At 47.8% G+C, this 12,069-nt stretch overlaps 1 protein-coding gene across 1 annotated transcript in view; it reads right to left on the minus strand.

Moving 5' to 3' along the window:
- The window catches only part of LOC117539376 (titin-like), a gene marked incomplete at its 5' end in the record, with an annotated part of 161,649 nt that overhangs the window by 76,878 nt on the left and 72,702 nt on the right, over positions 1-12,069 (minus strand). The window contains 10 exon segments of the mRNA XM_034205527.1: positions 597-902; positions 1,016-1,318; positions 1,424-1,705; positions 2,266-2,416; positions 2,653-2,876; positions 5,828-6,142; positions 6,637-6,936; positions 7,277-7,573; positions 8,080-8,176; positions 11,472-11,692. Coding sequence (XP_034061418.1) covers positions 597-902; positions 1,016-1,318; positions 1,424-1,705; positions 2,266-2,416; positions 2,653-2,876; positions 5,828-6,142; positions 6,637-6,936; positions 7,277-7,573; positions 8,080-8,176; positions 11,472-11,692 — 2,496 coding nt within the window.

Consider the following 12,069-nt stretch of genomic DNA (forward strand, 5'->3'; position numbering starts at 1 on the left):
GTCTGTAATGGTTCTGGTTGACCCCTCTCCATCTATAATGGTTCTGGTTGACCCCTCTCCGTCTATAATGGTTCTGGTTGACCCCTCTCAGTGTATAATGGTTCTGGTTGACCCCTCTCCATCTATAAAGGTTCTGGTTGACCCCTCTCAGTGTATAATGGTTCTGGTTGACCCCTCTCCGTCTATAATGGTTCTGGTTGACCCCTCTCTGTCTATAATGGTTCTGGTTGACCCCTCTCCGTGTATAATGGTTCTGGTTGACCCCTCTCTGTCTATAATGGTTCTGGTTGACCCCTCTCTGTCTATAATGGTTCTGGTTGACCCCTCTCAGTCTATAATGGTTCTGGTTAAGCCCTCTCAGTGTATAATGGTTCTGTTTGACCCCTCTCAGTGTATAATGGTTCTGGTTGACCCCTCTCAGTCTATAATGGTTCTGGTTAACCCCTCTCAGTGTATAATGGTTCTGGTTGACCCCTCTCAGTGTATAATGGTTCTGGTAGACCCCTCTCAGTGTATAATGGTTCTGGTAGACCCCTCTCAGTGTATAATGGTTCTGGTTGACCCCTCTCCGTCTATAATGGTTCTGTTTGACTCACCGATCTCGTCCTTGCACTGCACAGGTTTGGTGGCGAAGGAGGTCTTCCCGCGGCCCACCTTGTTGACGGCAGCGACCCTGAACTCATGGCTGCTGCCGTCCTTCAGTCCGCTCAGAGTGAACTTCCTGTCCAGCAGCTTGGTGTCGGCGCCGACCCGCACGAAGCTGTCGCGGCCGACCATCCGAGACTCCAGAACGTATTCTGTCACCTCGGAGCCGCCGTCGTACTTCGGGGCGCGCCAGGACACGGAGAGAGAATCCTTAGAGACGCCCGTGATCTGGAGATCCTCGGGGCGCTCAGGGACCGCTGGGGGGGAAGGGATGGGTATTAAATATATATAATAATAACAAGGCAGGAAATACGATTAAAAATAAATCCCAAAAATAAAAAACATATTCTGGTATATATGGTCTACGTACAGATGGGGTCCTTGATGAGCACCATCTGCTCCGTCGCGGTGAAGGGTCCCATCCCGATGATGTTCTCGGCTGCGATCCTGAAGAAGTACCCCTTCCCGTCCAGAAGGCCCTGAACCACGGCGTTGTTCCGGGTCACGGTGTACGACACCGAGGTCCAGCCCATCCGGTCCGACTCTCTCTTCTCGATGATGTAGTTGGTGACGGCCGAGCCGCCGTCGTCCTCCGGGGAATACCAGGTGAGTTTACACGAGTCGCTGGTCAGGTTCTCTCCGGCGAACGGGAGACCCACCGGACCGGGGACGTCTGGGGGGGGGAGATTACATGTGTTACATACTATTTGTTATAACTACCTGTCCTTCATCAGATTCATGTTTGTATTCATTCATAATAATGGCGTTTCTGACGTACCGAGGACCTCCACGATGACGGCCTTCTTCCTCTCTCCGCCCTCGTTCTTGGCGCTCAGCGTGTAGATGCCCTGGTGCTGCCGCCTGCAGTCTTTGATCACCAGAGAGTTGGAGATGCCGGTCTTTTCCACCGCCGCCTCCTTGGGAACCTCTGCGTCATCGCGGCACCACGAGATCTCCGGCGCCGGCTTCCCCGACACGTAGGCGATGATCCGGATGGTGGCGCCGGCGTGGACCACGATCTTCTCTTTGACCGAGGCGTCCAGGTCCATCTCAGGGGGGACTGAGGGGGGAAGAGGGGGGAAGAGGGGGGGAAGAGGGGGGGAAGAGGGGGGGAAGAGGGGGGGAAGAGGGGGGGGAAGAGGGGGGGTCATTATAATATAGACTTGAGATGCCGACACAGTTTTAAATCTGTTTGTCTCTTTTTATTAGAAATACTTTCATTTAAGTTTGACTTTTAAGTGTAATTGTAGCCAGACATTACCCAGTGTTATGATAACTAAGTTAAAAACACACAAATATTAATAATAATCATTCAAATAAATAAAAACAAATAATAATAATAATTAAAATTAACAATAAAAGTATATAATAATAAGAAATAATAATCCAAATATAGAAATGTTTAAAAATAAGTAAATTTAAATGAAGAATATTAATAATAATGATTAAAAGAAAAATGTAGTTAAATAAGTAAAATAAATACAATAACAAAAATAATGATAATAATACTTAGGAAAATTGTGAAATATAAAAATGAGTAATAATTATAAAAATGCAGATTAAAGATATAAGCTCGGTGTGACGAGAGTTCTGGTATCTAGTGAAAGCCCTGGATCTTACTGGTTCTGTCTCTGAGCTCGATGAGCTCCGTCACCAGGCCCGGTTCTCCAGGCCCTGCGGGGTTCACGGCGCTGACCCTAAATCTGTAGAGCCCGCCCTCCGTCAGCCCGGCCACCACGAACTTAGTGCCTCGGACCTCCGTGTCCTTCGCCTGCAGACAGGAGCAAACATCATGTATCCACTGATGCACACATGTACTAATACAGTTTAAAATACATACATATTTAAAACAAATCTAGAATCTATGACTTTAAATCATTTTCCATTTCCCAAAAAGTTCCCCCTGCTATCTGATTGGCTCCTGGACATCATAACTCAGGTGAGTCCAGGTGTTGCAGGTCAAACATGAAATGAGCCAGGTATTATATATTTATGTCTCTTCCTCACCTTCTGCCAGCCTTCGTCCTCCGGCTCCTTCTCCTCTTCGTCGCTGCTCAGCATCAGCAGCTTCCTCTGTGCCTTCTTCTCCTCTTCCTCCTTGTTCATCTCCTTGAACTCCAGGATGTATCCGGTGACCTTCGACCCTCCGTCCAGCAGCGGCGGGATCCACTCCAGCTCCACCGAGGACTTGGTCCAGTCGATCACCTTCGGGGTGGGGGGGCCGGGGGGCACTGAGCAGAGAGAGTGAGATGAGCTCAGACTGACTATCGCTTTGAACCCTTGTGTTGTCCTGACTGACCTCAGCATCACCCGTGAAATAAACCATCTATTCCTTTGGGTTCAATTCCTCGAGTGCCACTGTCGTCAATTAGTTTCATTTCAGACCATAAATACAAACGTGTGAGTTTAGTTTGAAAGAGTCTGACACATATTGTTATTGTGTGTCATTTGTACATTTAATTAGATTAATAACATTGTGCTTTTTTATGCTAATATTCAGTCATTATTACGACTCTGGTTTCCTGTGGGGTCTTTTATTCGTTACTGCAGGGTCTCAGGACGGGTTCATTATATAGATTACACTGAATAAATAACTGGATTTGATTGGTTTGATCGATACATTACGTTTCCAGGTACAGAGGGTCTCTTACAGATGGGGTCTCGGCACAGTGAGGGGTCAGAGGACATTATGATGTTATATAGTTACAGAGGGTCTCTTACAGATGGGGTCTCGGCACAGTGAGGGGTCAGAGGACATTATGATGTTATATAGTTATAGAGGGTCTCTTACAGATGGGGTCTCGGCACAGTGAGGGGTCAGAGGACATAATGATGTTATATAGTTACAGAGGGTCTCTTACAGATGGGGTCTCGGCACAGTGAGGGGTCAGAGGACATTATGATGTTATATAGTTACAGAGGGTCTCTTACAGATGGGGTCTCGGCACAGTGAGGGGTCAGAGGACATTATGATGTTATATAGTTATAGAGGGTCTCTTACAGATGGGGTCTCGGCACAGTGAGGGGTCAGAGGACATTATGATGTTATATAGTTATAGAGGGTCTCTTACAGATGGGGTCTCGGCACAGTGAGGGGTCAGAGGACATTATGATGTTATATAGTTACAGAGGGTCTCTTACAGATGGGGTCTCGGCACAGTGAGGGGTCAGAGGACATTATGATGTTATATAGTTATAGAGGGTCTCTTACAGATGGGGTCCCGGCACAGTGAGGGGTCAGAGGACATTATGATGTTATATAGTTATAGAGGGTCTCTTACAGAAGGGGTCCCGGCACAGCGCGGGGTCATAGGGCATTTAATGTTATATGTTATAGAGCAGGGGTGGCCAACCCGCGGCTCTCGAGCCGCATGCGGCTCTTTGCCTAGTTTCATGCGGCTCTTCAGTTCATATCGAATTGTATATGTGTGAGTTTGGGGGAGAGACATTGACTCCTGACTAGTGTTGCACGGTGTACCGATACTTGAAAGGTACCGCGATACCCTGCCGTTAAAAACGTTACGATTCCGCCGTTTCATTAGTATCGGTACTTTAAGAATGACGGGGGAAAGTACTCCGGTGAGAAAGCGCCGTTTTAATAAGAGCCGTGTGTGTTCAGCGCTCTGCTTCCACTCCCTGCACTGCAGCCTTGCCTGCAGTCCCTCCCTCTCAAGCACGCTCTAAGTCCCTCCCCTCTCAAGCACGCTCTAAGTCCCGCCCCTCTCAAGCACGCTCTAAGTGCCTCCCCTCTCTCGTGCACGCGCTAGCTGCCAGAGCATGTGAGAAAACGAGAAGCATGGCTGCAAGTGGGAGTGCAACTGCCGCTGCGCCTCGGCTTGTTGACAACAAAGACGCCAGAAGCGAAATTTGGAAGTATTTGAGCTATATCTCTGACAGTGAGGGCAAGCCTACGGACACCATGAGGCCTGTCTGTGAGACATGTATTAATTTTATTTAATACGAATTCTTGTCATTTATTTTATTTATTGTTCTCATTGTTTAAAAGGTTATGTTATGGTTATGGTTCTGGTGTGAAATAAAGCACAATAATTACATTTAAGACTGTTTCCCTTTTTTTAAGAAAAGTATCAAAAAAGAATCGGAATCGCAATTCTTGACTTGGTATCGAAACCAAAATGTTGGTACCGTGACAACACTAGCTACTCCTGACAGTTAAACCTGATATTTAGTAGGTCTGTTAAGTATTGAATGCTGATAATTCTGACGTAATTTGGCCGGTCAAAGTTGTTTGGGCTCGGATAAAATCGCTCCGTTACTTTCGTCCCGTGTTACTTTCGTCCCGGCTCTCCCTATGTGTGTATGTGTGGTGTCAGGTGTCAGTATGAGAGGATGACAGCGCATCTAATTTTGATGTGACCCAAGAGCCAATCACAATAATACCTGCGATGCAGTGAACCAATCACCTTTGAGGGGGGGAAAACCTATCGTTGATTAAACACTATCCAGTGTTTCCCCTACCATTGTGTTGGAGGGGCGCTGCGCCCCGCCAACGGAGCCCCGCGCCCCCCCCTGAAATTCAAGGTGTTTCAAAAATATATATAATATATATTTTTTAAATATATATATAGCACCAAATTGCAAATAATCTATAACTACTGTCACTTTTCACATTGAACATGTGCTCTTTTATTAAATAAACTAAACGCTTTCATTTTAAGTTGTGAGTTTAGTGTTTTTGACCCTAAGAAACACTGATGCAATAATCAATAACAATAATCCACAGCTCCTCTCTCTGCTCCAGAGGATTTAAAAAATATATATCCCAATGCCACAAAGATGCATCAGTGACGTGGTTGAAATCTTGTCTCCAGAAAACAAAAAACTGAAACAAGCGTTATCAGTGACTGTGTGTTTGATGTGGCTCTTTGCAGTAACATAGAAAAAATGTGGCTCTTAACCTCTGACTGGTTGGCCACCCCTGTTATAGAGGGTCTCTTACAGATGGGGTCTCGGCACAGCGAGGGGTCAGAGGACATTATGATGTTATATGTTATAGAGGGTCTCTTACAGATGGGGTCTCGGCACAGCGAGGGGTCAGAGGGCATTTAATGTTATATGTTATAGAGGGTCTCTTACAGATGGGGTCTCGGCACAGCGAGGGGTCAGAGGGCATTATGATGTTATATATATATATTATAATGTTAAATAGAGGGTCTCTTACAGATGGGGTCTCGGCACAGCGCGGGGTCGGAGGGCTCGCTGGGCAGGCCGCAGCCGGCAGCGTTCACAGCGATGACTCTGAACTGGTAGAAGCAGCCTCCCTGGACGCTCAGCACCTCGAAGTTGTTCCCGAGCGGCAAAGCGCCGATGGTTTCTCTGTTGGCTCTCGCCCAGCGCTTCCCCGACGCCTCCTTCTTCTCCACGATGTACGTCAGCACAGAGGAGCCGCCGTCGTACTTCGGCTCGTCCCAGTTCACCGTCATGGAGTCCAGAGAGACGTCCGAGATGGTGGGCTTCTCACACTGACCCGGCACCGCTGTGGGGGGTTGGAGAGAGACGTTTAGCACAAGAGCTTTAAGATAACTGTTAAAAAGTCTAATTTTTTTTTTAAACAAGGTAAAAAATGTAAAAAAATAACTCAGAAACTGGATAAATACATATGAATAAATAAAATAATATTAAAATAATTAGACTTATAATCAAATTAAATAATATTAAAAATAATTAGACTTAAAAAAGAGAGGTATTTTGTACCGTTGCAATTCCACAACCTACTCAAAATATATATTATATCAAATAATATATTAAAAAATAATTAGATTAAAAACCTGCTATATTGTAGAGCACTGCCAATTCTGAAAATGTACTTAAAATGCATTCAAAATGTTGGTAAAATGTATCAAACATATCAGCCGCTCGTCGCTGTAAAGGAAGGCAGGGAGCGCTTGATTTAATCACCAAGAGAAAAGGACTATAAAGAAGTGGAAGATAAACCTGATCTGAAGTTTACATATTTCAGCGTTAACTCACTGAAGAGGTTCCTGGCCTTCTCGGCCTTGCTGACCAGCGGGGGTCCGACCCCGAACTTGTTCTGGGCCATGACCCTGAACTCGTACTCGTGGGCTTCGGTCAGGCGGGTCACCACGTAGGCGCAGTCCTTGGGGTCGTTGGAGACGTGGACCCAGGACTTCCTGCTCTCCTCGCGCTTCTCCACCACATAGTTCGTGATCTTCGAGCCGCCGTCGTCTTTCGGAGCCGCCCAGGCGAGCCCGATGCGCTCAGCGAACACCTCGGTGAAGGTGACGGGACCCTCGGGGGGGCCGGGGGGGCCTGGGGAGAGGGGGGAGGCAAATATTAGATTTATTAAGATGTAGTTATAAGACTGGACAAGCAAGCACCAAATAAGTAGCTACCTCAGAAGGTAATAAAATGAGTATTAATAATTTAAATTATTATTATTTACAAAACATTTTTTGAAATAATAATAGATATATATTTGTATCAATTTGAAGGGTTTAGCTAAAAATTTGATCTCAGCCTGATGTTAACACATGCTACTGCTATATGCTACATGCTACTGCTACATGCTACCGCTACATTCTACCGCTACATGCTATCATCACTACATGCTACTGCTACATGCTACCGCTACATGCTACGTGCTGCTCACCGAACACGGAGAGCTTGAGGTCCTTGGAGGTGGATCCCAGAGCGTTGGTGGCGGTCAGGCTGTAGAGGGCGCTGTCGTGCCGGCTGGCCTGCGTGATGAGCAGCGTGCACTTGTCCTGAGTCACCAGCTTGTTCATGTGCTGGTCGTACGTCACCGCCGCCTTCTCCTCCGGCTTCGCCACGCTGGCTTTGCTCCAGGCGAGCGAGGGGAACGGGCAGCCGCTCACCTTCGCCACGATGCTGATGTCACAGTCCTCCTCGCCTTCCAACGCCTCGCGCATCACGATGGTGGGGGCAACTGCAGGGACACAGGGCGGGAAGGGCATTTAGGTACCGTACTTAGATCAGAATCATTACAATTACAGTATAAAGCCTCATTTAAAACCGGAGGTCTGGTATCTGGAAGACTCAGTTATGCCTGGCGATTACGGTGCTGTTCTGTATGAATGCACTTTACATGAAATGGTCAACATAACACAGGTGGCATTCCCCGAGCAACAAATCAAGCAGAGATTCAGATGATTCCTTATTCAACTTGAATTACATTAACATTAGCATATTCTACTATTCCTAAGACTGAGAAAATGTCTACACCGCCGTGTAAATGTCGTTTCACATTCCTGCCCTGACGTTGCTGTCCTGTATGAATGTTCTTAAATCAACAGAATAAAGCATCCTGCAGCAACCAACCACAAAGTGAGGGTTGAATGCAACATCCTGAAAGCTCACAGACAATATTTCATGTACTAGAAATTAAACACAGAAAACTGAGTGCTGTGATTGGCTGAAGCAGCTGTCACTCACATGTCTGGTCCTTGATGACCAGGGGTCCGGCGGTGGGCGAGGCTCTGCTGGGTCCGGCTGCGTTCACGGCTTTAACCCTGAACTCGTACTCTATTCCCTGAACAACAACAACAACAACAACAACATAGTCAACAGTGAGACTCAGGGAAACGTCATCATGTATAAATCACAGTACTTCACTTAGTTCATCAATGAAACGTGGAGCGATACCCCAGACCAGGAGTTCTGTATCAGAGTTGGATTGGTCTTTTTGAAGCAGGAGGAATTGATGTGTTTTTGTCATTGGTTGGTTTTGTTTGTCAGAAGGTTTACAGAAAAGCTCCTGGTCTGATCTGCATGAAACGCAGTGGATGTTAGTCACTGAGTCAAAGCTACATCCTTCCACTGAAGTTCAGGCCTTTCCGTAATGCTTCTGACCAACGGACAAACCGAACCATAACAAAAGAACCTTAGTTTGTTGGGGCTCATATATGAATATAGTTCAAATCACCAAAGCATGTGATAAATATTAACAGCTACACTAAACTACACTAAAATGTATTTTAAAGGTCCCATGTCATGCTTTTCCGGTTATTACCCGTCCCCTTGTGTTATGAAGGTTTTTCTGCATGTAAACGGTCTGCAGAGTCAAAACCCTCAAAGTGCACCCTGTAGAGAGTCAACTCTAACACAGAGAAGACCTGTCTGCTGCCCCAGAACGCCTCGTTGGAGATACGTCATCATCCATTTGATTCTTCTGGGTACGAGACTACGTAAGCACGTACCCGGAACTAAATGGACCAATCCGTGGAGCCGTTACGTTAAGCCCCGGCTGATTGGTCCAAATTGACCAATCCACAGACTTCCTCACACACACACTCCCTGGCTGCAGGCTGATAACAGACAGTTGGGATCGCGGCGAAATTCTCTCTGCAGACCCATTCTCTCTGCAGACCCATTCTCTCTACAGACCCATTCTCTCTGCAGACCCATTCTCTCTACAGACCCGTTCTCTCTGCAGACCCATTCTCTCTTCAGACCCATTCTCTCTGCAGACCCATTCTCTCTGCAGACCCATTCTCTCTACAGACCCGTTCTCTCTGCAGACCCATTCTCTCTTCAGACCCATTCTCTCTGCAGACCCGTTCTCTCTACAGACCCGTTCTCTCTGCAGACCCATTCTCTCTTCAGACCCGTTCTCTCTTCAGACCCATTCTCTCTGCAGACCCATTCTCTCTGCAGACCCATTCTCTCTGCAGACCCATTCTCTCTGTAGACCCGTTCTCTCTGTAGACCCGTTCTCTCTGCAGACCCATTCTCTCTGCAGACCCATTCTCTCTGTAGACCCATTCTCTCTGTAGACCCATTCTCTCTTCAGACCCGTTCTCTCTGCAGACCCATTCTCTCTGCAGACCCATTCTCTCTGCAGACCCATTCTCTCTACAGACCCATTCTCTCTGTAGACCCATTCTCTCTTCAGACCCATTCTCTCTGCAGACCCATTCTCTCTGCTGACCCATTCTCTCTGCAGACCCATTCTCTCTGCAGACCCATTCTCTCTACAGACCCGTTCTCTCTGCAGACCCGTTCTCTCTGCAGACCCATTCTCTCTGCAGACCCATTCTCTCTGCAGACCCATTCTCTCTGCTGACCCATTCTCTCTGCAGACCCATTCTCTCTGCAGACCCATTCTCTCTACAGACCCATTCTCTCTGCAGACCCGTTCTCTCTGCAGACCCATTCTCTCTGCAGACCCATTCTCTCTGCTGACCCATTCTCTCTGCAGACCCGTTCTCTCTGCAGACCCGTTCTCTCTGCAGACCCGTTCTCTCTGCAGACCCATTCTCTCTGCTGACCCATTCTCTCTGCAGACCCATTCTCTCTACAGACCCATTCTCTCTGTAGACCCATTCTCTCTTCAGACCCGTTCTCTCTGCAGACCCATTCTCTCTGCTGACCCATTCTCTCTGCAGACCCATTCTCTCTACAGACCCATTCTCTCTGTAGACCCATTCTCTCTTCAGACCCATTCTCTCTGCAGACCCGTTCTCTCTGCAGACCCATTCTCTCTACAGACCCATTCTCACTGCAGACCCATTCTCTCTGCAGACCCATTCTCTCTACAGACCCGTTCTCTCTGCAGACCCGTTCTCTCTGCAGACCCATTCTCTCTGCAGACCCGTTCTCTCTGCAGACCCATTCTCTCTACAGACCCGTTCTCTCTGCAGACCCGTTCTCTCTGCAGACCCGTTCTCTCTGCAGACCCGTTCTCTCTGCAGACCCATTCTCTCTGCAGACCCATTCTCTCTGCAGACCCGTTCTCTCTGCAGACCCATTCTCTCTGCAGACCCATTCTCTCTACAGACCCGTTCTCTCTGCAGACCCATTCTCTCTGCAGACCCATTCTCTCTGCAGACCCGTTCTCTCTGCAGACCCATTCTCTCTGCAGACCCGTTCTCTCTACAGACCCATTCTCTCTGCAGACCCGTTCTCTCTACAGACCCGTTCTCTCTGCAGACCCATTCTCTCTGCAGACCCATTCTCTCTGCAGACCCATTCTCTCTGCAGACCCAGTTCTCTCTGCAGACCCGTTCTCTCTGCAGACCCGTTCTCTCTACAGACCCATTCTCTCTGCAGACCCGTTCTCTCTGCAGACCCGTTCTCTCTACAGACCCGTTCTCTCTACAGACCCATTCTCTCTGCAGACCCGTTCTCTCTACAGACCCGTTCTCTCTACAGACCCATTCTCTCTGCAGACCCGTTCTCTCTGCAGACCCGTTCTCTCTGCAGACCCGTTCTCTCTGCAGACCCATTCTCTCTGCAGACCCGTTCTCTCTGCAGACCCGTTCTCTCTGCAGACCCGTTCTCTCTACAGACCCATTCTCACAGCGTTTATCAACCCTTTTCTTACTCAACATCAAGCCACACTTATTGTTTTTACTTCGGCTGTGACTTTGTGTGTGCTCAGGATGAGTTTGGCTGTGTTTCGCTGTGTATCGCTAAACAAGGAAATCACACCTCCACGGAGCTCAGCGCGATTCACAACGTCCCGACCAATCAGAGCACACTGTGCTCACAGGGAGGGTGGGGCTGGAGCTACTGGAGCTACAACGAGCCGTTAAAGGCAGAGAGTGAAATCCAGTGAATACACGTAGTTTACAGAGATGCTGTTTGAGGAACCAATGTGAGTTATATAAATCTATTCTAGTAGACCTCAACACTGGAATTATGATCATTGGAAATGGCCATGACATGTCTCCTTTAAGAGAAATAAACGGAGCCTGGAAGAAGAGGAACCCATCAGGAAACTGGGCTGTGATGTTGAGTGGGTCAGGAAGAGGAACACGGTGCCATGCTTCAGTGTTATTGAGCAATACTGACGGCAGGAAGCAGTAAAGGATCACATGACGCACCTCCTTCAGGTCCTCCACCACGAAGGTGAGCTCCTCCACGTCCCTCTTGTTGCACTGCTTCCACGTCTCCTTCTCCTTGCCGCTGGTGTCCCAGCTCAGACGCTCGATCACGTAGTGCTTCACCGGAGAGCCGCCATTGTTCTTGGGAGCCTCCCAGGTCAGGGTGACGGTGCTCTTCGTCACCAGGTTCACCTTCACCTTGGTGGGGGGGTCGGGGGGGTCTAATGAGGAGGAGGAGGAGGGTGATTATTGTCGTGTCAAATGATCATAGAATCATTTAAACATACAGTCTTATACTCTGATTGCCTTCGACTCTGTTACCGTGTGTTGTTAGTCTTGTGTGTGTTGAACAGAGACACATGTTAGGGTTTACCTTTCAGGAGGCAAAGGAAGAAGAAGGTGGATTCACAAAGGGTTAAAGACTGGAGGGTTTAATGGTTTGATGGTGGGATGGAGGAGCAGCTGTTTCCTCTCATGAATATACAGAGACTGAGAGCAGAGCTTCTCTCTCCTCTGAGGAGGAAGCTGCTCTGCTCCTGTGTGTGTGTGTGTGTGTGTGTGTGTGTGTGTGTGTGTGTGTGTGTGTGTGTGTGTGTGT

This window comes from Gymnodraco acuticeps, unplaced genomic scaffold (assembly GCF_902827175.1).
Source record: "Gymnodraco acuticeps unplaced genomic scaffold, fGymAcu1.1, whole genome shotgun sequence".
NCBI classification, from domain to species: Eukaryota; Metazoa; Chordata; class Actinopteri; order Perciformes; family Bathydraconidae; genus Gymnodraco; species Gymnodraco acuticeps.